The 27,656-nt window shown below is 45.8% G+C and overlaps 2 protein-coding genes across 35 annotated transcripts in view; one reads left to right on the forward strand and one right to left on the reverse strand.

Annotated features, from left to right (window-relative positions):
* The first annotated feature begins 2,680 nt into the window (after nucleotides 1–2,680).
* Tp53inp2 (tumor protein p53 inducible nuclear protein 2) lies at nucleotides 2,681–12,947 on the forward strand. 24 transcript variants are annotated; one of them, XM_076570974.1, is made up of 6 exons: nucleotides 2,686–2,816; nucleotides 4,188–4,250; nucleotides 5,947–6,053; nucleotides 8,294–8,468; nucleotides 8,876–9,164; nucleotides 9,579–12,947. In XM_076570974.1, the coding sequence occupies exons 4-6, from the start codon at nucleotides 8,345–8,347 to the stop codon at nucleotides 9,835–9,837; spliced, it is 672 nt and encodes a 223-aa protein (XP_076427089.1). In that variant the 5' UTR covers nucleotides 2,686–2,816; nucleotides 4,188–4,250; nucleotides 5,947–6,053; nucleotides 8,294–8,344; the 3' UTR covers nucleotides 9,838–12,947. The 24 variants fall into 24 exon arrangements, with proteins under 24 accessions (XP_076427092.1, XP_076427089.1, XP_015862215.1 ...); XM_016006729.3 differs by lacking the exon at nucleotides 5,947–6,053 and having other exon boundaries at nucleotides 4,188–4,284; XM_076570980.1 differs by lacking the exon at nucleotides 5,947–6,053 and having other exon boundaries at nucleotides 4,188–4,284; nucleotides 9,582–12,947.
* A 1,063-nt stretch (nucleotides 12,948–14,010) lies between these two features.
* Ncoa6 (nuclear receptor coactivator 6) overlaps nucleotides 14,011–27,656 on the reverse strand; it is an 86,949-nt gene continuing 73,303 nt past the window's right edge. For 9 of the 11 annotated variants that reach the window (XR_013050892.1, XM_076570964.1, XM_076570970.1 and 6 more), the window contains 3 exons: nucleotides 26,028–26,064; nucleotides 21,495–21,643; nucleotides 14,011–14,573 (listed from right to left, as the gene is read on the reverse strand). Coding sequence is in view for 10 of the 11 variants with exons in the window: in XM_076570964.1 (XP_076427079.1) it covers nucleotides 14,530–14,573; nucleotides 21,495–21,643; nucleotides 26,028–26,064 (230 nt within the window). In the remaining variant the exon portion in view is untranslated. Of the gene's footprint in view, nucleotides 14,574–21,494; nucleotides 21,644–26,027; nucleotides 26,065–27,656 lie in introns of those variants that run through there. The other 2 variants (XM_076570966.1, XM_076570969.1) reach the window with 2 other exon arrangements.

Below are 27,656 nucleotides of genomic sequence, written 5' to 3' on the forward strand. Positions count from 1 at the left end.
CCTGTAATATCAGCAGGTTGGTAGGCTAAGGCAGGATGATCGTACACTGAAGGCCTGCCTGGGCTAGAGTGAGTTCAAGCCAACCTGGGGCACCGTTGGAAGCTGCTGCTGTCTCAAAAGAAAAGGGAAAAGGAAACAAGGAAAAGAGAGGATGTGGCTCAGTGGAAAAGTGCCTGCCTAGCATGCCCGAGGCCCTGGGTTCGATCCCCCATATTGCCAACAAAATAAAAAAAAAAAAAGAATTTGTTATCTACATTTAAGGGCTTCCTCTCTCTGCCTTAGTCTCTATCTTCAAGCAAGGCTTAAGAGGAAAGAGAGGTGGAGAGTGAACAGCATGTTCTCGTCACAGACTGGCTCATACCTGCTGTATACATTCAAGGTCCCATGATGGACACACCCAGGCTGACACATCTCAGCCCTTTAAAGTTGAGGCCCCAAGCCAGTTCAGAGTTTGGGGGCATGGTAAATGCTAGCCTAAGGCCTAGACATGAACACAAGTGTGGCCTCTTGACCTCTAATCCTAGTGCCTATAAAATTAGGCAGCTTCTCATATTTGGAAATGAGTGGGAATGAGTTAGATAGGTGAGATGGACATGGGCAGCTGCTAGTTCCATGGGTCTGAACTCATATACACATTTGTGTATATTGATATATCATGTACATATAGGGAAGGTCACAGGAATGGTACTTTTGTCTGATTGGATGTAAAACTACAGGGTGGACTCTCAGCATTATAGTCACTACTTTTGTTTTTAAATAGAAATTTTGCAAGTATAGGTGTTTTGTCTGAATGTATGCCCACAGAGGACAGAAGGGTGCATCAACCCTGGTACTGGAGTTACAGATGAGCCACCGAGGGGGTGCTGGGAGTTGAACCTGGGTCCTCTGGAAGAGCATCAGTGCTTTTAACTACTGAGCCATCTCTCCAGCTCCTTTGTTTGTTTATTTTGGCAGTACCGGGGCTTGAAGCTAGGGCATCATGCACAGGGGGCAATTGCTCTACCACTAAGCTCCAGCCCCCTTTTGATAGCTGCCAGGCCCAAGCAAGAGTTCCAAGTAGACTGGAATTTGGCCTAGCAGTTTGAACATTGGGTACAGCCAATATTGGGAATAGAATCCAGGTCAATTAGGGTACCAGAGTCTATGCCAAGAGCCCTGTTCTCTAGACTTGGGGAACCAGAACTTGGTGCTCCAGAACTGGTCCATGAGGAGACTCCTGTACCAGACTCCTGTGTCTGTGGGCTTCAGGCTACAATCACTAAGCCTTTGATTAAATCTGACATATAGCCTGATTGGGAAAATATGTGGACAAGACTCTATCCTTGGGATGTCAAGTATTCACTTGTTAAGACACACATACACACAGGCATCAATACTCAACTGTTATTTTTGAAATATTTTAAGATTTATTTTAATGTGTATGGATGTTTTACCTACATGCATGTCTGCTTACCACATTTACAATACCTGAGGAGGCTAGAAGAGGGTGCTGAATCCTCCAGAACTGGAGTTAACAGATACTTGCTAGTTGCCATGCTGGGAATCAAACTCAGGACCTCTGGAAGAGCATCCAGTGCTCTTAACCACTGAGCCATCTCTCCAGCCCGACTTGCTCGTTAATTAATAGGGGCTGGAGAGATGGTTCAGTGGTGAAGAGTGCTTGCAGATCTTTTAAAAGTATTTTAATGAGGTGTATAAATTTTTTTAAAGTTTTTTTGTTTTTTGTTTTTCAAGACAGGGTTTCTGTGTGTGTGTGTAGTTCTGGCTGTCCTGAAACTCATTCTGTAGACCAGGCTGGCCTTGAACTCTGCCTCTGCCTCCCTGAGTGCTGGGATTAAAGGTGTGCACTGTCACCACCCAGATTTTTTTTAAGTTATTTTTATTTTGTGTTTGGGTATTATGCTTGCATGTACTGCTGTGCACCACATACATGCCTGGTGCCCACAGTAGTCAGAAAGGTCATCAGATTCCCTGGAACTGGAGTTAAGATGGTTGTGAGTTGCCCCGTGGGTTCTGGGAGTCAAACCTGGGGTCCCCAGAAGACCAGTCAGTGAGCTTAACTTGTTGACCCAGATCTCCAGTCAGATTGAAAAAAATACTTAATGTATGTGGGTGCTTTGTCTGCATGTCTGTCTGTACACCAGAAGAGGGTATTATATACCACTATAGACAGTTGTGAGCCACTGTGTGGGTGCTGGGAATTGAACTCAGGACCTGTGGGAGAACAGCCAGTGCTCTTAACCACAGAGCCATCTCTGCAGCTCATCCAGCTAGATGATTTTATTTTTAATTGGGTCTTTCTGAGTATGGTGACACGACACCTGTCTTTAATCTCAAAACTTGGGGGGCAGGGGCAGGTGGATCTCTGTGAGACCAGGCCAGACTGATCTACAGAGTGAGTTCCAGGCCAGCCAGGGTTACATGGTGAGACCCTGTCTCAAAAAACCTCTCTCTCTCTCTCTCTCTCTCTCTCTCTCTCTCTCTCTCTCTCTCTCTCTCTCTCACACACACACACACACACACACACACACACACACACACACACAGCACATGTGTGTACTGAACTCACATCGTTGCCCAGGCTGTTCCTAGGCACTGAGTAGGTAGAATTACAGGTACAAGCTGCACACTCAGCTGCTTGCCATTTATTGAACAAACAAATGAGACTGTCCATCAAAGTCGTCACTGACACATGAGCAGGGCAAGAGTGGCTTCCTCTGAGAGGCAGGAGAATAATTTTGAGGGCAGGAAAGAATGTCAGGAGGCACGAAGAAGGCATTCCAGGAAGAGAAGAAAGCTTAAGCATAATCACGGAGGTGAGAGAGGTTTCAAAGGACAAAGGAGTTTTTCTAGCACATGGTACACTGAGAAGGAAGAAGAAGCTGGCGCTGGAGAGAACCTGGTTTGGGTTATGAAGAGTCCCGAATGCTGTTGGGATTGTGGGGCTTTGTGAGAATATAAGGTTTTAGAACAATCAAGCAGTGTAACAGGAGGGACATGTTAGGGATTAGTTTGTCGGCAAGGAGGTCAGTGGAGGGTGTGGGATTAGTGGGAAGTGGCTGTGCTAGGCAGAGGCTCAGGTTTGTACAAATGCAAGCATGTTGGGAACCCTAGTATAAGGAACACCGTGCTAACCGTCGGCCCTCAAGCCTCTGGGTATTATTTTCTGGCTCAGTCCTCTCTTAGGGCCTTCTGGCCAGGCTGGGGCAGGGTTCTTGAAGTCACCAGAGCATGGAGCTCTGGACTAGTTAGTTCCTGCTGGCCAAATGGGCAACTCTCAGAGCCTCATCTACCAGATCCGTTCTACTTAGAGATTCAGAAGCTCCAGCCTGGAAATCCCCGGGATGGGTGTTTGCAGTTTGTCTAAGTATCTCACAGGCCATTGCAAGAGCTGGGGCCTGGAGTAACAACTTGGCAGAATCTTGGGGATGAAGAATCTGGAAAACTCTGATTCTGCTAGCTCTAAGTTTGAGTGTGTGTGTGTGTGTGTGTGTGTGTGTGTGTGTGTATTCAAATGTGTGTGTGTGTATTCACATGTGTGTGTGTGTGAGAGAGAGAGAGAGAGAGAGAGAGAGAGAGAGAGAGAGAGAGAGAGGAGAGAGAGAGAGAGAGGAGAGAGAGAGAGAGAGGAGAGAGAGAGAGGAGAGAGAGAGAGAGAGAGAGGAGAGAGAGAGAGAGAGAGAGAGAGAGAGAGAGAGAGAGAGAGAGAGAGAGAGAGAGAGAGAGAGAGCAGGACAGATAGACTAAGGCCCAGAGTAGTAAGGACTTACCAGGAATCACACAGTTGAGACACAGGACTAAAGCCAGATCTCACTGGAGAGACTTTAGAATCCCGAGTTCAGACCCTCTGGTGCAGATAGAGTGATCCTGTGAGTTAAACTCCTAACTCTGTCACGGACTATGGCTTAATTACTTTGGGAAGTTAGATTCCCAACAGTGAAAGGCGGATACGACCTCTTTTTGGGGGTTATTGTGAAGATTAAAAAGCAGCGGAGTGCTTGGCATATGGTAAGTGTTCGGTGTCAGCTGGAGACCTGGCAGAAGCAATAGTAGGTGCCCCTCCTCTCCCTGTTTCCAGAGTCTCCTGTAGCTCAGGCTGCCTTTCAACTCTCGAACCTCATGTCCACACACCAAGCGCTGGGATTACAAGCGTGTGCCTGTATTCTCTTTTCCCACATGTAAACCAGGACCAACAATCCCTGTCCTGTCACTTCTCTGCCCCGTTCCGGTAGCAACGTGGACTGAAGAAGGTGTGTAAACGTTCTGGGGCTGAGCGCTCTCCAGGTCAGTGTTTATTCAGCTTAGAGCAATTTCTTTCCAAGGCCTACTCTGGCCAGATTTCCCGGCAGCCCCACCAACTCCCGCACACTCGCAGGTGCTCTTTTGTAACTGCGGCAAGGGAAAGGTCCGCTCAAGCCCAGCGAAAAAAGGAGAGCTGGGAAAAGAAAAAACGTGTAGGGATGAGATGAGACAGAGGGAGAGCAGACCAGAGAGGCAGTGTGGGGAAGAGCGGCAAAGGACCAGGAGAGGGGTAAAAGGGACTTACAGATGGAGCGTAGAGGGGGTGGGGGTGGGGTCCTCCTGTACCTAAGGTGCAGGCGAAGGGATGTGCGGAGCCCTGGGGCAAGTGAAAGAGCAAGGTTATGTGCAGAAAGAGCCGCGAGATCGGATCCCTGCAGAAGAACGGGGGTGGGGTGGGGTCGTCTTCGTTGCGAGGTCCTTGGGTGACTGGGGGCAGGGAATTTGGGCCGTCACCGTCACCTCCACTCGGCCCGAGGTTCGGAGCGCCGATCCCGGGCTGCAGCCACCCGCGGGCGAACCGCGGAGGGGCGGGAGGGGGGGGGGGGAAGAACATTCGACGCCTGCGATTGGCCGCCGCTCCGACGGCCGCTGACGCGAGCGGGCGGGCCCCTTTGTGACGTCACAATCAGCTGTTGGAGCGTTCGGATTTGTGCCCTGAGCCCCGGCGCAGCGGCCGCAGCAGCTCCGGGCGTCCGATCGCGAGCCCCGCCGTCTCCCGGCCAGTCCCCGGTATGCGGCGCCGGCTGTGAGCACCGGCGCCCCGGGGACGCCCGGCCGCACAACTACCTCAGCGCACCGGTTGCCGCAGCCGCCCCAGGTGAGTCCCGACCGCGGGGCTGGGGGCTCCGGGCGCCCCAGGACACGCCCTGCGCCCCCCTCTCCGGTTCTTTGTCTGTCTCCGCCGGCGGCCGCTGGAGCTGCGTTCTCGGCTCCCTATTGGTTGCCCCAAGCCGGTGGGCCATGACGTCGCTTATTTGCATATGACATTGAGACGTCACCAAGGCCAGCCCCGCCTTCCAGGCTTGCTTGGGTGCTTGTCCTCTGCTGACCCGGTGGGCTCAGTGTCGAGCCCGGCTGAGGGTTGAGAGACGTTGAAAGGCAAGCGGGACCCGAGGGGACTCGGCGGTTTCCGTGTTAATCTAGGGACTGGGGTCGGGCCTCTCATCTGCTTTTTTCTTGCGACCTGAGGAAGGGTCGGAGGGCATGCACGATCTAAGTTGAGAGGGTGGTAGGTGGATGAAGGAGGCTTCAGACTCCAGGTCCCTGAGACAGCACCAGATGGCAGCGGATGCCCTCTGTCTTCAGGCTCCGCCTCCAACATAATAACATCCTTCTAATCCCCGACATGTGTGCAGAGCCTTAGTTGATGTCATTTTCAGCCTACAAATATTGAGAGTCTTAAACCCCACTTCATGGAAGGTGAAACTGAGACCCAGAGAGACATAGCTTACTGGAGATCTCAGCCAATTAGAGTTACACTCAATGAGTGACAGGACAGGTTCCTTAGCTGTGGGCAAACGCATAGTACAAGCTCAGTTCAAATAAAAAACTATATATCCATTTACTGGGGACCCTGTCTTGGGCTCAGCACCATACCAGTTTGACAGGGTGTTTCGGTCTTCTCGATTCTGGGCATTTTCCCAGGAGGTCTCTGAAGATTGGGTCCCTTTCAAGGCCCTGACCACCTCTGCATTCTCTCTACCTTAGAACCCAATAAATTGCTGTCTCCCAGCTGTTTTGACCACAGAAAGGTGAGTCACTAGTTGCCTGCCTCCAGGTGTCTCCAGGGCAGATGTTGTTGAGAATGAGTTGGGAGTTCCCTCTGTTAGCCTCTCATCACCTTGTAGATCCAAGCTGTCAGCAAAGAGGAACCCAGACCTCCCCTAGCACTGGTGATTGCAGAGTTTATGCAGCAGAAAAGAACGTTTCTTACTTTCCAAGTGAGTAGATACGGAGGCTGGATCTGGAGCCTCTTCCCGGACTGGGGTTTGTTCAAGAATGGCCTGGGCTAGGGGTGGCTTAGGGCTCCAGTGCTATTCTGGGCACAGCTGCTGTAGTATTAAGGGAAGGTTCTTCTTGGATCGGAGCCAGGAATCTGAGAACCAGGAAGCCAGCAGGCTAGAAAAGAAAACCCAGGAGACTCTCCTAGTGGTCAAGGGGGAGAGGGGTGGACTGCCATAGCTGGCTGTCACCGACTCCTGTATGATCTCCGCCAGGGAGCTTCTCTGCTGTGCCTCTCTTACCTCACTCAACATGTCCACAGTTGAGGCTCATTGCACGGTCTGATACAGTGGGAACTCTGGGAAATGCATGTTAAAGCTCGATGCCAGATCTCCGCATCTCTCTCTGGAAAGGCAGAAGGGTGATGGCTGTATCAAGACACTTGTCTGATCTCCCTGTCTCCTGTGCATCCTTATATTCTTGGATAGTCTCTCTTGAGGCTTTTCTGATTATATATGTTCTGCACTGCCCCACCACCACTAAGCTGTAGCTTTTTGGATAGATTAATGTTATCACTTCAAGGTCTCCATTCCTAGAACAGGAGACTTCTTCCTTGTCTTGGTCCAGGGAAGGATTGTCTGAAGGCTTGGATCTCGTTTCAACCCTTGCATTTATCCTTAAGGGCTCCTTGGATCTGATTGCTTCCTTTTTCCATCATCTACCACTGACAGGTGGTTTTACGAGGGCCAGGCGACCCAATATTCTCTGTTGTGGCCAGAGATGGCTGTCCTTGAACAAGAGTCTGGGGGGAGGGGGTTAGAGTTGGGAGGACCTGTGGACATAGGATCTTACACCTCAACTGGAATACCTATCTGTGGGTTGCCCAATCCCATGGTGAGGTTGTAGCAAGAACTATGAGGTTCCTATTATCTCGCACTTTTCAAACCACACAGGGTCCTTATACCTGTTCTTGGTCTCTGGGGTCAAAGATTGCTGCTTAGAAAATCTTGCTGAAATCCAAGATCATTTTCCTATAAAAACACACCTAGACACAGCCCTAGTTACCAAGTTTAACATGTCTAATCTAGGCAGATGCCCAGAAAAGACAGGAATGGACTGTAGTGATTATGGATGCCACTAGCTCTTTGGAGTCAAATACTACCTGTGTCTTTTACTAGCTGTGGGACTTTGGACTTACCTCTCTGAGCCTTGTTTTATTTCGTTCTTTACCAGAAAACAAAAAGGAGTAGTTATTCTCTCTCCCCACTCACTTTGTTCCTTTTGGCGGGATCTCATATAGCCAAGGACTGTTTATTTATTTTTTAGGTAGGGTCCCATGTAGCTCAGACTGGCCTTAAACTCCCTCTGTAGCCAAAGCAGGACTTGAATCCTCTTGCCTCCACCTTGCTAGGATCATCATGTCTGACTTTGAACTTTTTGATCCTCTTGTCTCTAGCTCCCAAGTACTAAGACTACAGGCTTGCACCCTCATACCTTGCTCTGGTTCTGTTTTGTTGTGAGGACTACAGAAGGTAAAATAGATGAAGTTGCTTAGTATAGTACCTGGCACACGAGTGTTAATTTTATGATGATAATAGTAAGGGCAGGTTCTTCCCTCAATGGAAATTTCCTGTTTACTTTTCAAAGCCCAACTTGGCTGTTTCATCCTCTAGAGACCTTCCCTGGCAAAGCTTGGTCACAGATATCACTTCTTCCATATCCCCGAAGTAACCTGTAGTAATGGCAAGTTTATTGACTTATTGGATGCTTACTGTGTGCCCAGGCACTGTTCTGGACACGTCTTAAGTGTTTATTTAGCTCATTTAATTTTTTATTAGGGTGTCACTGTTGTTTGACAGATAAGAAAACAAAGACACAACAGTTTCCTAAATTCACACTGGAAAGCCTACTGAGTGCAGAGGGGCACACATCAGAGGCTTGTTTCTCCATTATCACTGCTCTGGGTGCTGGGGGGCTGGAGGCCTCTGTCCCCCAGTCACCCAAGGGTAGACTTTAGACTGTGGTTCTAATGGCTTTCTATGCTTCCCAGGTTTTTGCACTGCCATAGGGCGCCCCCTTGAGGTTGCTTCACCTGCTGACCATGTTCCAGCGCTTCACCAGCCTTTTCTTCAGCACCCCTTCGCCTCCTGAAGACTCCAACTGTCCCGAGGCCTTCGTCTCAGAGGAGGATGAAGTGGATGGCTGGCTCATCATTGACCTGCAGGGTGAGGCCTGATTCGGGGGCAAGCACTCTGATTCCCGAGCCTATGACGGCACCATAAGGACAGGAAGTCCTGCAATATGGAGGGGGATATTTGGGAACTGGAGTCCCCTAGGCCTCCTGGGCAGAGTGAAGTTGAGGTAGTGAGCCTTGAGGTGAGGTGACTTAGACCCTTCTCCTGAAAGCCCTGTCTCCTGATTTGTTGGGGCATACACCTGGGACCCCCTAGGGCGGCAGGGTAAGGACCCTGGCCCTCAGGTGCTCTCTGGGCACGATGGACAGGGTTACAGGTCTGACTAACGATGCCCTTTCTCTCCCCATCCCCCGTGTCCGGTATGTGTGTGTGTGTCCCACCCCCCACCCCCGCTGCTCCCTTTGCTCCGCATGGCTCCCCACTCCCAAACCCTATAGATAGCTACACAGCTCCCCCAAACCCTGGGGCCTCTCCAGCTCCTGCAGGCCGCCCTCCACCCGCGCCCTCCTTGATGGACGAGAGCTGGTTTGTTACCCCTCCCGCCTGTTTTACTGCAGAGGGGCCCGGTCTTGGGCCGGCCCGCCTCCAGAGCAACCCCCTGGAGGACCTCCTCATTGAGCACCCCAGCATGTCCGTTTATGTCACCGGCAGCACCATAGTGCTCGAGTCTGGGCCACCTTCCCCTCCTCCTGACGCTGCCTTGCCCGATCAGGACCTCAGCGATGGGTGAGTGGATTGAGGGTAGAGACTGGAGGCTAGCGGCTTAGGAGCCTGCAGGGCAGTGAGTGTCCTTGAGACAGGGTGGACCAGGTGGATAGTCACAGTGATCACTGATGGAAGAGAGGCGTGGTCTTGTGGCTAAGGTGGGGCTTGGGAGAGCGAGTCTTGGCTCAGAAGATGGGGACTAGCTTGAACTGCTAGGCCAGAGCGCAGAATGGGGCTTGTATTGAATGGCGGTTGGCGCTCCGGCCCTATCCTGTCTAGTTTAGCTGCCTCAGGGGCTGGAGTCTAAGAAACATCTCTAACTGGGATTGACAGAAGAGTTGGTACCCATCAGGGAGCATCATGCACCCTGCCCCGAAGAGACAGGGTAGGAGATGCCAGCCCCCTGTCCCCCCTGACGTTTGTACTCTGTCCCAGCAGAGAGTTGGCGCCTGCTCGCCGGGAGCCCAGGGCCCTGCACCACGCAGCTGCTGCTGTGCCGGCGGCGCGAGCTGTGTTGCTGGAGAAGGCCGGCCAGGTACGGAGGCTGCAGAGGGCCCGGCAGCGGGTAGAGCGCCACGCCTTGAGTGCTAAAGTGCTACAGCGGCAGAATCGCGCTCGGGAGAGTCGTTCGCGCCGGCCCAAGCACCAGGGCAGCTTCATTTACCAGCCGTGCCAGCGCCAGTTCAACTACTGAGCGCCCCTGCTACACCTCCAGTCCCGCGCAGACTCCCGGCCCCATCTGTCTCCTCTGCAGCAGCCAGTGTGCTGCTCGAGGGGTGTCCCAGGGTCCGCCTGCCTCCATCTGGATACCACAACCTCCCTCCTTCCTAAGTGTTTGAGGTGGGATGATGGCCCTCTACTCCCCTGATTTCTCAGTTTCTTCTAACTCACCTGCTGACCTCTTTCACCGCGGGTCACCCTCCCCACCTGTTTCTGATTTCTCACCATCACACTCCCCACTCCTGATCTCCCATGCTTCCTTTCAGACGCCCTGTTCTTGTCTCTCACCCCTTCACTTTGTCCTCCTAGCCCACCGATTTCTAAGAGCCTCTTCCACCATGACCTGGCACCACGATTCTCCACTTTCAGCCCCTCCTTTCCAAGACTTCCCCTTTTTCATTCCCGGCAATTCCCTCCCAACCCTGACCAGGTACAACCTGCCAGGCCTGGGCCATTGTTCTTACAGCCCTGTGGTCAGGTGTCAGGCACAGGGTTTTGATTTCAGTCATCCCCGCCCACCCGCCCCCCCACCCCGCCCTGGGGGTTGAGCTCCTTGGACTGCTTAGGCCTGGAAAGTTTAAGTATGTGGAGGAGGACAGTGAGTTGTAAGGTAGATAGGGTGAAGGGAATGGAAGGAAACAGGCAGCCTATCGGGATGCAGACAGGGACAGATGGGTGGAGAAACAGTTGGGAGCAGGGCATCATGAGAGCTGGCATTGTGCTTGGTCAGAGGAGTTAAGCCCTGGTCTTAGGCTTGAGCCTGGAGCCTGCCCCCATTTCCTTGTCCTATAATCCTGCCCTCCAGGATTTTTCCTGAAATCTGTCCCCCTTCAGGAGTAAAACCCCCCACCTCCCGGTGAGTCTAGAGTCCGAAGGGCTTGTACCTTGTCACCTTACCTTGACATGCCACCCCAGGAGTAGAAGCTGGGTAAGGCCCCCGACATTCTGGTCATCTTTGTTCATATGCCCAAGGTGCTAGAATTAGCTTAGGAGAGACGCCGGCCAGAGGGCTTCCAGGCAGGGAAAAGGGTACAAACCCCAAGGCAAGAATGCAGAGGGATGATGCTAAGGAGGACAAGTTTGGGGTAAAGCCATCCCTAGGCTGATAGCTCTGCCTTCATCTTGCCTCTGGCCTTATATTTCATACTTTGCTCAATATGTCTGGCTAATAAACACTCCTGGGTAGGAGGCCAGGAGCCTCACTGTTCCAATTCCCAAAATTTTTCTTAGAGAAGTTCAGGGCCTTCAAGGGACTTCTTAATGTTCTCCCACAGGGCTCTTCCTTTCCGAGTGCCCTGTGGTCTCTCTTCCCTTTCTAGTTAAATATCTGGAGTAAGGAATTCTTGGGCAGAGCACAGGGATGGGGTAGCCAGCTTCTCCTTTCTTGTGGTGGGGCTCAGACACCAGCATCAGCCTCTTGGGATGCCCCAAGTTGTTTCCAATTCTTTCTAGCTGTCCTTTTTTAAGTGTGTGCTCTTCCTTCCTCAAAACTTTTAGATTTCCTGTTACATATTAACACAGGTCTTCCCTTTCACTCCAACTCCAGGTTTCCAGGCCTCAGAGCCATGTCGGGGTTGGAGAAAACTGCATTCCTATGAGGGTAAAAGTAGCTGCCCTCTCTGATCCTTTCTCACCAGGCTTCACGTGGGGATGGGAGAGGATGTCCCCAGGATGGGGACAGAGGAAGCCCTGCTAGGGTCTCCTAGCTCAAGGATAAGCCAAACGCAAACTATACGCTGATCAAAACCTCACACCAGCTTATCAGGGCCCTAGTAGTTGATAACCTTGTTCCTGTCCCAAGCTCTTCAGTTACAACTTAGTAACTTCCTCTTCCTGCTACCCTAAGGTCACTTCCCAGCCAGCTTAGGATCTTCAGCACTTCCAAGAGCTGAAACTCCCTCCAGCCCTTCTTATCTAATCCTCACTGCCAGATGGGGGCCTAGGCTCAGTGCTGGGCAAGTGCCCATGATCCAGATGGGGGCCTAGGCTCAGTCCTGGGCAAGTGCCCATGATCCTACTGCCGTGGGAAGTTTGATAGGGCATTTGGCTCAAATTTCAAAAGGCCCCACTCCTGACCTGTATTTCTAGAAGCTCCTGTAGTTCTAGAACCCTCCAATCTCTCATCTGACTGGTTGCAAGGCTTATTTTTCTTTTGTACTTTCCTATAGATTCTGTAGCATTTGAGTGTGGCAATATTTTAATTGTGTATAGATTTCTCAGTCTCCTGCTAGTCTGACTCCTGAAGCATCAGCCCCTGTCATACTGTATTGACTGTGTATGTGCCTTTCACCTTGAGCATGCTTCAGGATTTTTTTCTTAAACCACAGAACTTGAATACACAAGGGAACCAGAATTCACAAAGTCCTATGCAACCCTAGACAGGAGGAGGTTAGAGAGTCTGTCTTGAGTGATGATTTCAGAGACCCTGGAGAAATTTGTACCAGTTTGTATTAATGTCAGTACTACCAGCACTTTGCCAAAACTAAGGATGTCAGAGGGACCTGTTTCTAGAGTGAGTCTCCATTACATCAAAGGGCAATTTCCAGCTTTCTCCAATAAGTCTGAGTGGTTCTCTTGAGCTGGTGTCACTTTCTAACCTTTGCCAGTCTAGCCCCAGTAGGGCACTGTGTGTGTGAGTGCAGTTTGGTGCTGTTTTGGAGTATGCCTGCTCCCCAGCCTGGAACCCTCTGATCAACTTGCTGTGACCTATAATGTCTTAGGTGCAACAAGGACCCTACCAGAGCTCCTGGGCGGCTTTCAAGATCCATGTAGCTTTGTGTGAGGGGACTGAATGCAGACAAACCACAGCCTGCTCTAATAACTTCTTACCCTACCACCTAGTTCCAAATGGAACCAACAAGTTGAGTGCATCTTTGTTGGGTGTTTGTGTTGAGACTGGCTGAAATGAAAAATCTTTGACTGACCATGTTGTGATGTGTCGACAGACTCAAGGACACAACCACCTCGACCTGGTCATGTGGCATGCCTGTGTATGTGTGTAACAGGATTCTGAATGTTAGATTGTAATGCTATTCCTGTATGGGAGAAAAAATAATATAAACAAATAAAAATCTATTTAAAGCACATTATGTTTTCTGCCTGAGTTGAGCTAAAGTATAAGAAACACTATAATCTCAAGTATAGTCAGAGCGGAGGGTATTATTAGTAGACTGGCTTTGGCTCTGATTTGTCATACAAGAGAGGAAGAGGGTAAGTTCGTTCTCTGGAAAGAGACAATATAGGGTCTGACTCATAAACTATTTTTAGAAGATCCTTGTAAGACACGTATATGAAGATATCTGAAATACAGGATGAGAATGGAAGCAGTGGAGACACTGGGCCATTCTTTAGTCCCAGGCACTGGGTTATAGCAACGAGGAGGAGCTGCCCATTTAACTGCACAGCTGCGCTAAGACAGTCTGGCTGGCTAGTCTGAGCACCTCTGAATGGAGCAGCACAGGCATGAGGTGGGGGAAGTGCTATCTATGCTGTGGACAGCCTCTTGTCTCTAAAAGTCCTGGGTGCCTTTGATGAAAGGTTGATTCTACTTTCTGAGACAAGGTCTTAGGTAGTCCATCCTGGTCTCAAACTCTATGTAGCTGAAGATGACCTTGAACTCATGATTCTTTTTGGTTTTTCCAGACAGGGTTCTTTGTGTAACAGCCCAGGCTGTCCTGGAACTCACTTCATAGCCCAGGCTGTCCTCAAACTCAGAAATCCGCCTGCCTCTGCCTCCAGAGTGATGGGATTAAAAGTGTGCACCACCACTGCTTGGCTAACTTGTGATTCTAATGCCTCTACTTCCCAAGCACTATGATTACAAGTGTGTGGCACCATACTTGGTGATTATTTGCAAACAAATAAAATTAGACACATGCATATACACATATATATGCATATATGCACTATACATACACACATTCTCATATATATATGTATACACACATATATATGAAATCTCCAGTATGTTGTTAAAACAGTTCTGGTTTGTTAAAAGCCAAAAATGAGTTGGGGGAGCAAGTGGATACATTTTCCTCATCTTGCTGGGTGGGCATTTCAGGTGGGAAGTATCTGAGTTACAAAGAAGGTTGTGTCTACTTATCTGTGACCAAAAAGAAAATCTTGCTTACCCTTCCCAATAAGATACTTTTAAGTTCTATGACAAAGACATTTATTTAACACGTTCAATATTTCACATTGTACAAACCCTTAGATTCTCTTTATTCACTGGTCCGTTTCTACAACAAATACATCCAAAACACTATATAATAAAATTATTTACAACATTTCCAAAGGACAGGATTGCTTTTTGCCCCACTACTGCTATTCACACACAGTACTTCCACAGCACAATACATCATTAGAAGATCTACAAATGCTCACCCTGTACTCTAGGCTGCTTAAGAAATGTGAAACTAATAACATTTATAATGGCATTAGCTCCTTTCAATACATGGCAACATTTTAGAAGCCTTGAACTTCATTTTGCAACACCAAAAGGGCTGCTCCCCGTTGCACTTTATGAGACAGGTTTCAGGGACTAGGAAAAGGACTGAGTTATTAAAATGACTAACTGTACAGAAATAGATTTAAAAAGTCACAGCTGAAAATTGCTCTTTGTAAAATTCACACACATTTACAAGTATCAAGTCATCTTCCAGCTTGCTTACTTGGATTTTCTTCGCTTGGATTGCACTGCACCAGTTATATCTGTTGGGGAAAAGTAAGGACATGGTCAACGAAGGTGGCCGAGCCCTTTAGGTGTCCACACTGTCTTGAATTGACACAGTGGAGCCCTACGAGGCTCTAAATCCCTTTAAAGGGGCACATGGTCTGAAAACCATCACAGGCTTTGTCTGCTGACTTACGTGGTAAAAGAGAGTGTCCTGTCTGTCAGGACCTGCCAATTGGGGAAAGGGATGAGGACCAGCAAGTGACTCAGTGGGTAAAAGCACTGACTACCAAACCTGACAGGTAACCGCGCGCGCGCGCACACACACACACACACACACGCACCCACGCACGCACGCACGCACGCACGCACGCACGCACGCACGCACGCACGATGAAGAGAAGATGCACCTGGCTAGAAAGATTGGCAGTATTATGGTAGGGAAAGCCTTTATTATATGTTTGTGTGTATGCCTTGGCATGTGGAGGTCAGAGGGCAACTTGGGAGTCAGTTTCCCCCCTACCCCCACCCCCGCTGGTTCAAGGGTTGTGTGGCAAGCACTTTCACCTGCTTTATCTCTACCCTGCCTCAACTACCTGATCCCTTACAAGCTGTACAATCAACTTCACAATCTCCCTCACCAATTCCCATCACTCACTGAAGTTATATACACACTAACAGTGCTTCTGGTGAGAAGTCAGCGAGTGAGTGAATTGTACCAGAAACCAGTCTTTGGCTCTTTTGTAGCCAAGCCATTATTCTGCAGTAAGGAACTTGTCTTGGTATGCTACAGCTAAAGTCTCTAAACTACAGGACATGGATCTTAGTCAAGGGCTTCTGTGGCCCACGTATACCGATGCTTTGGAGGGCTGGGATTACACAGCTCTATCAGCAGAACTCAATCTCAAGTACCACACTCCCCTCCCCCAGAACAAACCATTGGCACAGAGACACATGGAAGCATTTCAGAACAGCTAACACCGTCCCTGAACCTGAAGGCTGCATAGGTGGCAATGAGTGATTGATCACAGTGACAGTGACACAAAAGGGAAAGACTGCTTTAATTTTCTAACTTCCCTTATATATATCAATGTCCTAAGTCAAGCTACTCTTACCTTAGATTTTAATCATGTTTATTCACAACTTTTCCAGTCTTCTATAGCAGAGTACAGTAGTACTGAAGCTCTGCAAATGTAAATGTTTCTTTAAAGTCTAATTTAGCCGGGTGGTGATGGTGGTGGTGGTGGTGGTGGTGGTGGTGGTGGTGGTGGCACACGCCCTTAAATCCCAGCACTTGGGAGGCAGAGCCAGGAGAATCTCTGTGAGTTCGAGGCCAACCTGGTCTACAGATCGAGATCCAAGACAGGCACCAAAACTACACAGAGAAACCCTGTCTCAAAAAACAAAAAACAAAACAAAACAAAACACAAAGATAAAATCTAATTCGTTGTATTGATTTATTTTTCATGCTGCTACATGATATTTTAGCTTCAATACAAAATAGTATTTTATCTCGGTATTGTGGCACAGGCCTTGTAATTACACCTGCCCCTCAGGACTTGTAAGGTACAGCAGGCAAGGGGTCTTGAGGAACCCTTGTTATAGATAACAAAAGCAAGTTCCAAACCCAAACAATGTTTTAAATATCTTTATCGAGGTTAACAATTGTTTCTCATACATTAGTTCAAAAGATAAATCAGATTCAACTATTTCTGGATGGAATGAATTTTCTGATGCTACATTACCAGGTTCAGTGTTCTAAGCAAAACTATGTTTCTTTCCTTTTAAATATTTTGAGAACCCAGGTCACCAGAAACAGATGAGAAAAGCAAAAATGTCACTGCTGTTACCTCTGGTCATTGTCACAGAGGCCTGTATGATTTTCTAAGAGGAACCAATGAAGTAATTCCAGGCTTCTGTTAGTGACAACTCCAGTATGTTTTCTTATTAGGTGGTCATATTGCTCGTGCCATGTGGGAGAGTATCTCCAAATATTTACAAACTAAGAAGGACTTTAATAATTGTGTTCTTTATTTTAATTTATATAAAAGAACTGAGTTTTACATAGCACAGACAACTCCTAATAATCAACTATTTATTAATTTATACAAGGTCACTCTGCAGTCCAGGCTGCGTGGAACTTACTACTAGTGCAGGCTAGCCTCAAATTTGTGGTCCATCCTCTTCCCTCAGCCCCTCAAGTGCTGGAATTATAGGCAGGCTCACTCTCCTGTCCCTATAATCAACTCTTCATGTCCAATTCTCGTTTGATTCTCACTGCAGCAAGCTTGTTGTTTGGAGTGAAAACATACAGAGCCTTATCTTGACACTGTTCATCCTTAGAAAAGCCCTTGGGCTGGGAAGGTGTTTCCGTGGTGAGGAGCTGGCTGGCAAGCATGAAACGCTGAGTTAGATCCCAGCACCATGTGAAAAGCCAGGGCAGCAGCGCATGCATGCAATCCCTGGAGCTCGCTGCCCAGCTAGTCTGGAACAATTAGCAAGGTTCAAGTTCACTGAGAGGACACTGTCTCAAGAAAATAAGATGGAGGGGCTGGAGAGATGGCTCAGCAGTTAAGAACATAAGCTGCTCTTCCAGAGGACCCAGGTTCAATTCCCAGCAACCACATGGTAGCTCATAACTGCCTGTAACTCCAGTTTCAGGGGATCCAACACCTTCACACAGACATATGTGCAGGCAAAACACAAATGTTCATGAAATAAAAATAAACTATTAAAAAAAAATAAGGTGGAAAGTAGCTGATATTCAATATTGACATTTGGTTTCAATATATATGCACACACACGTGTACATACCTGAAAGAATATATATACATATATGAAAATGAAAAAAAAATTAAAAAAAAATCTATCAATTAGGTCAACTTTAGAAACGTCTCCCTCATGTACAAAGAATCAAATGGTGGCTGGGTGAGGTGGTGCACATCTTTAATCCCAGCACTTAGGCAAAGGCAGGAGGATTTCTCTGAGTTTGAGGGCTGTATGGTCTATGTAGTAAGTTCCAGAACAGCCAGGACTACCAAAAAAGACCCTACCTCAAAAAAAAAAAAAAAAAAAAAAAAAATCAAACGATGTATCTGAGACTTGGACAGACGTGGCTGGAAATTGAGGTGGTAGAGGAGGGTGAGCAACGTCAGGCTCCACCTCTTTTCATTCCCAAGTCAACAAATTAGAAAACTGCCTTTAATTAATGTATGAGGCCCTCAGGAGAGGTGGTGATATATTTTTATAAAAATATCTTTTAGCTCCCCCTCACAAGACTGAACTTTTGGCGGATCTTACAGCAACATTAGTAATATCACTTGAAGCCATTTAAGACTATTTATTTATTTAGGTTTTTTGAGACAGGGTTTCTCTGTGTAGCCCTAGGTGTCCTGGAACTAGTTTGGTAGCCCAGGCTGGCCTTGAACTCACAGAGATCCGCTGCCTCTGCCTCCCGAGTGCTGGATTAAAGGTGTGCGCCATTTACTACCTTATTGTGTACTCAGCATATTTAACTTGCCTTTAAGAAAACAATGTAACCAGTTAGTCGGTGTGCACGCCTTTAATCCAGCACTAAGGAGACAGAGGCAGGTAGAGCTCTGAGTTTGAGGCCAGCTGTTCTACAGAGCAAGTTTCAAGACAGCTAGGGCTTACAAACCCTGTCTTGGAAAACCAAAATAAAAAAAAAATAATTAAAAAAAAAAAAAGAAAAGAAAACAATGTAACTCACCTTACTATGCCTTGGATTTCCCACGAAATCAGCTTTTACAATCTAAGATAACTGCATAGCTTTAATCTTAAGTTATGTGCTCTTCTGTGCCCTTGGTCCAGAATGTGTGCGTATGTTCATGGTGTGGTAATCATTGGCTGAAAACAACCTTAAAATAAATACCCACCATAAATGTTGCAAACGTGTGGCTATAGGTTGACAATGTCTGTCTGCTGTGTGGAGTGCTATGTAGTGAGGTGCGGTCAGGAAGTCAGGTGACTTCTTCCCTGGTAAAAACCCATCAAAGACTTGTGTAAAGAACCTCGTTCCTTTCCCATGCCGTGTTTCCTGTGCTTTTCAATAGATACGGAGCAAAGTCCTTTGTCAGGAACAAGGACAACTAACTACTGGGGCACAGATTCAGACTCACACAGCAGACTGATTACGGATATGCCAGAGATACAGACAGACAAAAGACACAGGGAGACAAGTGGAGAATTCAAATTTGGGCTCACTCTTGGTCAAATATATCCAAGAGGAAGTGGCTTCATGTTCACTCCTTAATAAGATATTAATACATTTGGTGTTCTTTGAGGTTATCTTTAATGCATTAACTGTGTAAGCAAACAAATGACTTAGGTTAGAAAGTGAAAAAAATCTTTGAAGACTGGTGGATGATGAATGGTGTATCTTTATATTATCATAAGATATAAAATGTTTGTTTTTGGAAATGGAGTCTCCCTAGGTAGTCCAGGTTGACCTAGAACTTGTCCTATGACCCAGTCAGGCCTTGAATGTATGATCTTTCTGCCTCAGCCTCCTAAGTGTTGGGATTACAAGTATGTACCAAAATGCCTGGCTAAAATTTTTTTTCTTTCCAGTATTGTGACACATGCTTTTAATCCTAGCACTTGGAAGGCAGAGGGAGGCAGGTGGATCTCTGTGAGTTTGTGGTTCCCTTGGTCTATATATAGCAAGTTTCAGGCCAGCTAGAGATACATAGTGAGGTCCTGTCTCAAACAACAAACAAACAAAACCCAAATATAACATAAAATTTTCCTTTTTCTTTCATCAGATTTTGAAGTCTCTATCACATCCTCTGGAGGGGTTGGGGAACAACTATTCTGGACTAGAGAGAAAAGTCATTTTCCATTTCTTTAAATATGTCAATTTGTACTCCCTCCAAATGTTACTATTTCTAGCACCCAACACAATGAGAATCTAGAGGCAAGTGCTGTATCACTGATCCACACTCCCAGACTTTTGTTATCAACTGTATGTGTATGGATGTTTTGATTACATGTATGTCTGTGTACCACATTCATGCAGTATCCATGTAAGCAAGAAGAGGGTATTAGATCTCCTGGGACTGGAGTTAGAGAGCTGCCATGTGGGTGCTGGGAATCAAACCTGGGTCCTCTGGAAGAACAATCAGTGGTCTTAACCACTGAGCCATCTCTCCAGCTCCCCATTCAAAACTTTTAAGATGTATTGATTCTGCAGTAAGCTATTTCTACGATTCAGGTACCCAACATTATACATGCCTCCACAGCAAGTGGTGTTACATTTAAGGCCTCTGTCTTATCTATAGATAACTGGTAGGCCTGTGGCTTACTTCTAGGGACTCTTTGTGAGGCATTATGACATTCCTTGCCAGCCACAGCTGAGTTCTCCTATCAGTGTCTGATGTCATGCACCAGAATCTGACCTTCTATTGGGATGGGTTTTATTGATTTGTTTTTTTGAGAAAGAGTGTCCTGTAGCCCAGGCTGGCCTCAAGCTTGCTCTGTAGCTGAGAATGAAATTAAACTACTGGTCATCTTTCCTCTGCCTCCTAAGGGCTGGGATTACAGACATGTGCCATTAGGCCTACCTTTCAAGACTGAACTGTAAGGCCAGCATCTATGAAAACTAAGGAGTTTCCACAGAGGTAACAGAACATGACTAAGAGTTCTAGATCACAGAAGTCAAGAACAATTAATTAAAAAAAATAAAGAGTAGGGTTGGGGGATTTAGCTCAGTTGGTAGAATCCTTGCCTTGCATCCATTAGGCTACAGGTTCAGTCCCCAACACAGGAGAAGAAAAAAAAGAAAAGAACAGTAACTTAGATGGGTGGCTCATGCCTATAATCTCAGGACTTGGGAGGTTAAGGAAGAAGGATTGTCAAACAAATTCATGGACAACAACCTGGGCTACAGAGTGAGATTCTGTCTTAAAAATCTCCTTTCCCAAATTAGAGATAGTTTTCACAGAGAAAACTGGTGATGTAAAGCTGAGGTCATAGCAGAAGTTATTATGAGGCACAGATGGAGGTACTCGGCTTCAAGCTGAAGAGGAGTCACTGCTCAGTCATAGTAGTCTACTTAGATTAATGTCTTGGTAGTGTAAATGGAGTGTTCTACTTTTTCTAAGAAGATGTGAGAGCCCCTACCAAGACAGAGCAGAGAATGTTGAGGTAGAGGTTTAAAAAGTATGGAGAAGTCAAGTGTAATAGTGAATGCTCTGGCCGGGCGGTGGTGGCGCACGCCTTTAATCCCAGCACTTGGGAGGCAGAGCCAGGCGGATCTCTGTGAGTTCGAGGCCAGCCTGGACTACCAAGTGAGTTCCAGGAAAGAGGCGCAAAGCTAAGCAGAGAAACCCTGTCTCGAAAAACCAAAAAAAAAAATAGTGAATGCTCTAATCCCAGCACTCAGGAGGCTGAGGCATAGGTTTGAGAGTTAAGGACAACATGGCTACATAAGAAGACCCTGTCACAAAGGGGGATAAAGGAGTAGACAGTATGTAGAAAAAGGTACTTGACTTCAAAAAGAGAAGCTGGGTCATACTCAGGATTTAACTGAAGTGAGGGATCATGAGCTTTCTAGTGTGTGTATGTATGTTTTTTGACACAGGACCTCATGTAACTACCTCAAACTCCCTATGTAGCTAAGGATCCTTAAACTCTCACCTCCACCTCACTAGTGCCACAATTACAGGTGTGTGCTGGCACACTTAGGTGCAAACATGAGTTTAAAATGAGACCAACCTAAGTCCCCCGCTCTTCCACAACGGTCACTGCTCTTGTGTACACAGACAGGAACCATGATGCTCACGGACTGACAAGGAAGAGAGGACAAAGCCAGAGAAAGCAGACTGACCTACGAGGAAGGCGGGGAGGCTCAAGTCTCTGCTGCTGTCATGAGGACCCTAGCTTTCACTCTGCCCCGCCCCGCCCCACCCTGCCCTCAAAGCATAAGCCCCACTGCTAACCTTTTGTAGAGCTGGAGGCTGAAGCAGGCCGAGAGGATCGTTTTCGATGTCCATTTTCCACGCTCTCAGAAGCCACAGTTGGCTCCTCAGTTCGAGAGTTTCTTCGGCTCGGGGTTTTGGACTTCTCAACTATCTCTTTTGGCTCACTGCTGACAGAGGGAAGTACCAAGTTTCCAAGAAGGTTAAGGGCATCAAGACACACAAAAGGGACACACCTTAAGTACAGTTTCATTCATACAGTTGAAGGTAATTAGCAGCTAGTCAGGGCCAGGGATACACAGCTCAGTCTATCTAGCATGTACAAGTCCTGGGTTTGATCCCTAGCACTGAAAACAACAAAAACAAAACAAATCTGTCATTATAGATAGAAATGGGACAATGCTGTTGAGAACGTAAAAGTGAGTCTAGTTTGTTACATTAGAAAAATAAAATAGGCCAAGTGGCAGCGGTGCACGCCTTTCATCCCAGCACTCAGGAGGCAGAGGCAGGCAGATCTCTGTGAGTTCAAGGCCAGCCTGGTCTACAGAGAGAGTTCCAGGACAGCCAGGGATACACAGAGAAACTCTGTCTCGAAAAACCAAAAAAAGAAAAGAAAAGTGAAAAGAAAGCACAGTGCTGGTGGGATTATGGAAAAGCAGGTGAGAGACATAAAGAACTGAAACAGCTCCTCTAAAAACCCTCACTTATTTTCCTAAGGCAATAAATAATACATTCCTTTAAACATTATTCTATAAAACTTCAGCTATAAAATGTTTTTAATGGATGTTTGAAAATTTATACTACCCCAAAACAGTATCTAAAAATCTAGATATGGTGGTTACCCCTTAATTCCAACATCTGAGGGGCAGAGGCAGGCTGATCTCCATTAGTTAGAGGCCAGCTTGGTCTACATAGTGAGTACCAGTACAGCCAGAGCTATCTAGAGAGACCCTGTCTCAAAAAGAAATTATTATTTGGGGGGCGGGTTACTAGGCAAATTTGAGCATATATTGGTATTAGATAATGGAATAGTACATTATCATCTAAGTAAGGGGAATACATTCATCATCCACTGTATGCATCCATGAATACATGCATCCAACCCTGGCATTTAGCAGGCAAATATTAAAAACTGGTAATACTGTTATTAAAGACACAGGGACAAACCATTTTCATATACTTCTGATAGAGTATAAATTGTGTAATCCAAAGACTCTCAATAAGGAGTCTTTGTGAACAGTAAGATACATTCCCAGCTTTGGACACATTTTTTTGATTTTTGTATTTGGGAAGTGTCCCACTGGCATCTTTGGGTAAGCATTCTATGGTACAAAGGCAGCCTCTTATAATAATTATCTGATCCAGAAGTCAGTAATGTTGAGGTGGAAAAACTTGGTGTCATCCTCTACCTCATTTCTATTAACTCCATTTCTAGATGCCTAAAGAAATCAATCTTAAGACATACGTGTGTGTGTGTGTGTGTGTGTGTGTGTGTGTGTGTGTGTGTGAGTGAGAGAGAGAGAGAGAGAGAAAGAGAGAGAGAGAGAGAGAGAGAGAGAGAGAGAGAGAGAGAGAGAGAGAAAGAGAAACAGACAGACAGACTCTTATTGTAGCTCAGACAGGCTTGGAACTTGGAATATGTAGCTGAGTCTGACTTTGGACTCAAGGCAACCCTCTTTTGTTTCCTAAGTGCTGTGATTATAGCTATGAATTTCTACAACTCACTGTAAAGAAATCCTTTTATACAGTTTTGATTACAATCAACAAAGTTAAAATTAATCTAAGTAATGGGAATATATTCATAATCCACTGCAAATATACTGAATGTCCCAACTCTAACCCTGGAACTTTGGTAGGAAAAGATTTAAGATTGGTAATAACTGTTTAAATAACAGACACAGGGACAAGTTTACAAAAGACACAGAAATGCCTAATAATAATAGTTAATTATGGCAGATCTACATGCAGTCTTAAAGAAATTCTGTGAAAGACTTCTCTATGACAAACTGTCCATGCTACGTGAGCAAATGGGTCTGACAGACACATCTGCAATAGGACCTCTCTATATATTCAGTGAAGAAGACTACAAGATGAGTCATTCTCTGCAATTCTCTGATGTTTCCTTTCTTTTCTTCCTTCCTTCCTTTCTTTTGTTTTGTTTTTTTGTTTTTTTGAGACAGGGTTTCTCTGTGTAGCTTTGCGCCTTTCCTGGAACTCACTCTGTGGCCCAGGCTGGCGTCCGCCTCTGCTTTCTTTCTTAAAGACAAGGTCTCGTGTAGTCTAGCTTCAAACTTAATACATAGTTGAGGATGACCTTGAACTCTTTTTTTTTTTTTTTTGAGACAGGTGTCTGCCCTGGATCTCACTCTGTAGATCAGGCTGGCCTCGAACTCAGAGAGATCCACCTGGCTCTGCCTCCCAAGTGCTGGGATTAAAGGTGTGTGCCACCGCTGCCCAGCTGACCTTGAACTCTTGATTCTTTGGCCTGTACCTCTCAAGTGCTAGGATTACAGGCATGTGCTACTATACCTAGATTTAATCCTGGTATGTATCTGGAAATTTCTTTAATAAACTTTTTACTATATCCATGGTTCAAAAATGATTATTAAGATCATTTAAAAATTTGATTAAATTTGATTGCAAGGCATAGAACTGAAAAATAATGCAACAAAACAAGTTAAAGCCTGCTTCTTCTGGGAAGACTTCCATGCCCTCTCTCCTCATGGACTTGCCTTTTCTTCTCTTTGGTTCACAGTCTATATATATGATCTTCCAAAGGATCCACTGAGCGTTCTATTATATGAGGTTTTTAAAGATTTATTTATTTATGTGTATGGGCATTCTGCCTGTGTGTGTGCCTATGCACATGTGCGTGCAATGAACTTGGAGGACAGAACAGGATGTTGGATCTTCTAGAACTGGAGTTACAGACAGTTGTGAGTCACCACGTGCTGGAAATTGAATCCAGGTCCTCTGGAAGGGCAGTCAGTGCCCTTAGCTGCTGAGTATTCTCTCCAGCTCTGGATGTTCTATTTTAATATCTTGTGCCTTTCATGAGACCATGAGCTCCTCAAAGGTATAAATCATGGTGTGACCATCACTACTCTACTGTTCACTCCTGCCAGATAACTCTTTGCTGGTAACACTATGGTTGGGAACTGAGCCATAACTGTTCTTTCATTACCTCTGCTTTATACAAAATAGCTATCCTGTATCACACCAAAAACCAAGCAAAGTCAGAGAGGCCAAACTGGAGCTAGGGTGGAATTACAAGTAAAGAGGTTGACATCTCCTTCTAGGGGTTCTAAGGATAATTTTCTGTTTGAGCCCAGAAAATAGGCCAGTTTTCTGAGGACAATCCCTAATGGTGGAACCCCTTTCTCTTGGCAAAACAAAACAGCCACAGCAACATGACCCTTGTGTTTGTGTGGTCAATGTATAGGCAGCTCTGCAAACAGATACCTATGAGGTATATCTGAACTTGATAGACCCTTTTTATAGACAGTTGGCATATATTTGGAAAACGTGAATTCAAATATTAGTTCAATTCAAATAAAAACAGATGGGCAGAGTGGTGAATAGGAATAACAATGAATTTGGCACCAGATTATATGGGTCAGGGAGGAACTGTACATTTATCAGCTACAATATTTAACTCTTTATCCTCTAGAGTCTAGACTTTTATCTATACATCTCTAACTTGTCTACTGTAATACATAGGTCAAATGTAAGGGCCAAAAGATGGGTTTGAATCTCAATTTCACTATTTGCTGTATCTGTGACCTTAAGCAATTTAGTTAAAGCTCTCTGACCTTTAGATTTCTCAACTACATGATATAATTTATTATCATAATGGATATTGTGAAAAATCAAGAGAGGTAATACATCTAGAGTGCTTGTAGTCCAGAGTATGGCAAGGAGTAATATTCAAATAATGTTAGTTAATATGAAGAGCTGATATAATGGTTTAATGAGAAAATGATATTTTACAAGCTAAATTTCTACACAAATATGAGACATTCTTTAAAATATTACTGTATTCCTTCACTTAAAAAGGGAATGATTCTTAGCCTTTCTAGTGCTAATGAGGTTAAGCCACAGATGTACTTCATCTGTTTTGCTAGGATATCTAGGGTAGCACAGTTAACAGACAAAGTATGGGTTTGGGGTTACACTCTACCTACCTGGCTTTCTCTTTTACCTTTGAGGATCAAACAGCTATACTTAGAAGATATATTCAAAGACCATCAGTAAGGAAGATGGTGCTTATACACAGAACACTTATTTCTTCACTTATGTTGAGTGCTGAATATGTTATCAGTTTTCAACAAGCATAATAGATAGAAACTTAATCATCAAGTTTTATTAAGTGAAATGTTACCCTGGAGGAGTGAGGGCTCACAGAAGCTCTCTATGTGAGCAGTAGAAACAGACTGGTGCTCGAGTATAGAAGGACAAGGTGAGGAGACCTTTAAAGACAGAGGATGCTGACAACTTTCAAAGAAGCTCATGCCACAGGCATGCTAAGTCTGAAGATAGGGTCATTCTTCTTACCTTTGTCCAGAGACTATGGCAGCATTTGCCTCAAGTTCTGTAAAAAATAAAAAGGGGAAAATGAGATATGGAAGCTGTTGTTATGTATGTCCACAGGGAGAAGCTAGGAGTCTATAGAATCCAGAATGCTGTATTTAGACAAACAAGTCTCCATGTCCTGCAGGAGTCTCACCCACTCTATGTGGTATGGAGACAAAATCGGCACTGATCCAATTTGGTTTGTTTGGGAATGTAAGATACTACTTGGTTTATTTTTATTTCTAGTTCACACTATGAAATAATCCTGTTGGGATCAACAAAATGAAATTCACATTGCCTAGTTCATATTTCACCCAGCTAAAACTAGTTTAGTAAAAGAAGCCTCTTCTTTTCATGTTGAAGAGACTGTTTTTATTCTTAAAATATCACCACCTCTTGCATTTTCTTTTCAAAGGCAATTATCTTTAAATATAATAGTGTCTATTAAAGATTCATTCCCCCCCACAACATTATCAATTTTACAGAGGGCAGAGAGCTGTGCTTTGAGATACTACCCAAAGACTATATTATATCTGTTTCTGAGACACTTCATAGACGTCATCAGCCACCGAGCAACGTCCTACAAACAAGTAAAACAGTCTGTCTAGCAGGGCTGGGCACGTGAGCCATTCCCTGGGCTTACCAGGCACTTCTTTCCAGCACCAGCAAAAACCAAAACTATTACTTGTCTCTAGGTAGCTCCATCTCTTACAAAGGCCTTTCCCTAATATACCAGACAGACAGACATGTCTTTTGTCACTGGCCTACCCCTGGCCCTGTACCCGTTTTCCCATGTGGAGAACCCAGTGCCTCATGCTTAATATCTAAGCTTCCCGAAGGCAGAGTACCTAGCTTAAATTTTTTTTGTTTTGTTTTGTTTTGAAGACAGGGTTTCTCTGTGTAGCTTTGCGCCTTTCCTGGAACTCACTCTGTACCCCAGGCTGGCCTCGAACTCATAGAGATTCGCCTGCCTCTGCCTCCCAAGTGCTGGGATTAAAGGCGTGCACCACCACTGGCTGGCTCTTAATTTTTTTTTTTTTTAAATCTCAACTCTTTATCTTTCTTCCTTCTTCCTTCCCTCCCTCCCTCCCTCCCTCCCTCCTTTCCTTTCTTTTCAGTGTTATGGGAGCTTGTGACAAGATTCTCATTTCGTAGCCCATGCTGCTCTGGAACTCACTATGCAGCCTTGACTGGCCTAAAACTCAAGGCAATCCTCCTGCCTTAGCCTAAGTGCTAGGATTACAGGGAATGAACTACCATCCCTACCATATGTCATTTTTTTAATTATCCATGTGTTTATGTGCAAATTATTTGCCTTTTTAGGACTCAATGCCTCATATGTGAAGTACAGGTGACTGTATTATCTGCTTTAATGTTAAGATTAAACTGAAATAATACACATGAGTTTTAATATAGTACTTGGCACTTAATAATAAATCAATATTAACTGTTATTATGATGGTCACTTTGTACTTTTCCTGCGAGGAGGCTGGACTTCACTGCCTTCAATGCAAAATTCTGGCAGAGGGAATCTTTGCTTCCTGTCTTCTGCTTAGCTCACAGAATCTCTCCTATTAGACTTGAAATACTGCCACAAGAAACAGACACTAA

The sequence above is a fragment of the Peromyscus maniculatus genome, chromosome 4 (assembly GCF_049852395.1).
Source record: "Peromyscus maniculatus bairdii isolate BWxNUB_F1_BW_parent chromosome 4, HU_Pman_BW_mat_3.1, whole genome shotgun sequence".
NCBI classification, from domain to species: Eukaryota; Metazoa; Chordata; class Mammalia; order Rodentia; family Cricetidae; genus Peromyscus; species Peromyscus maniculatus.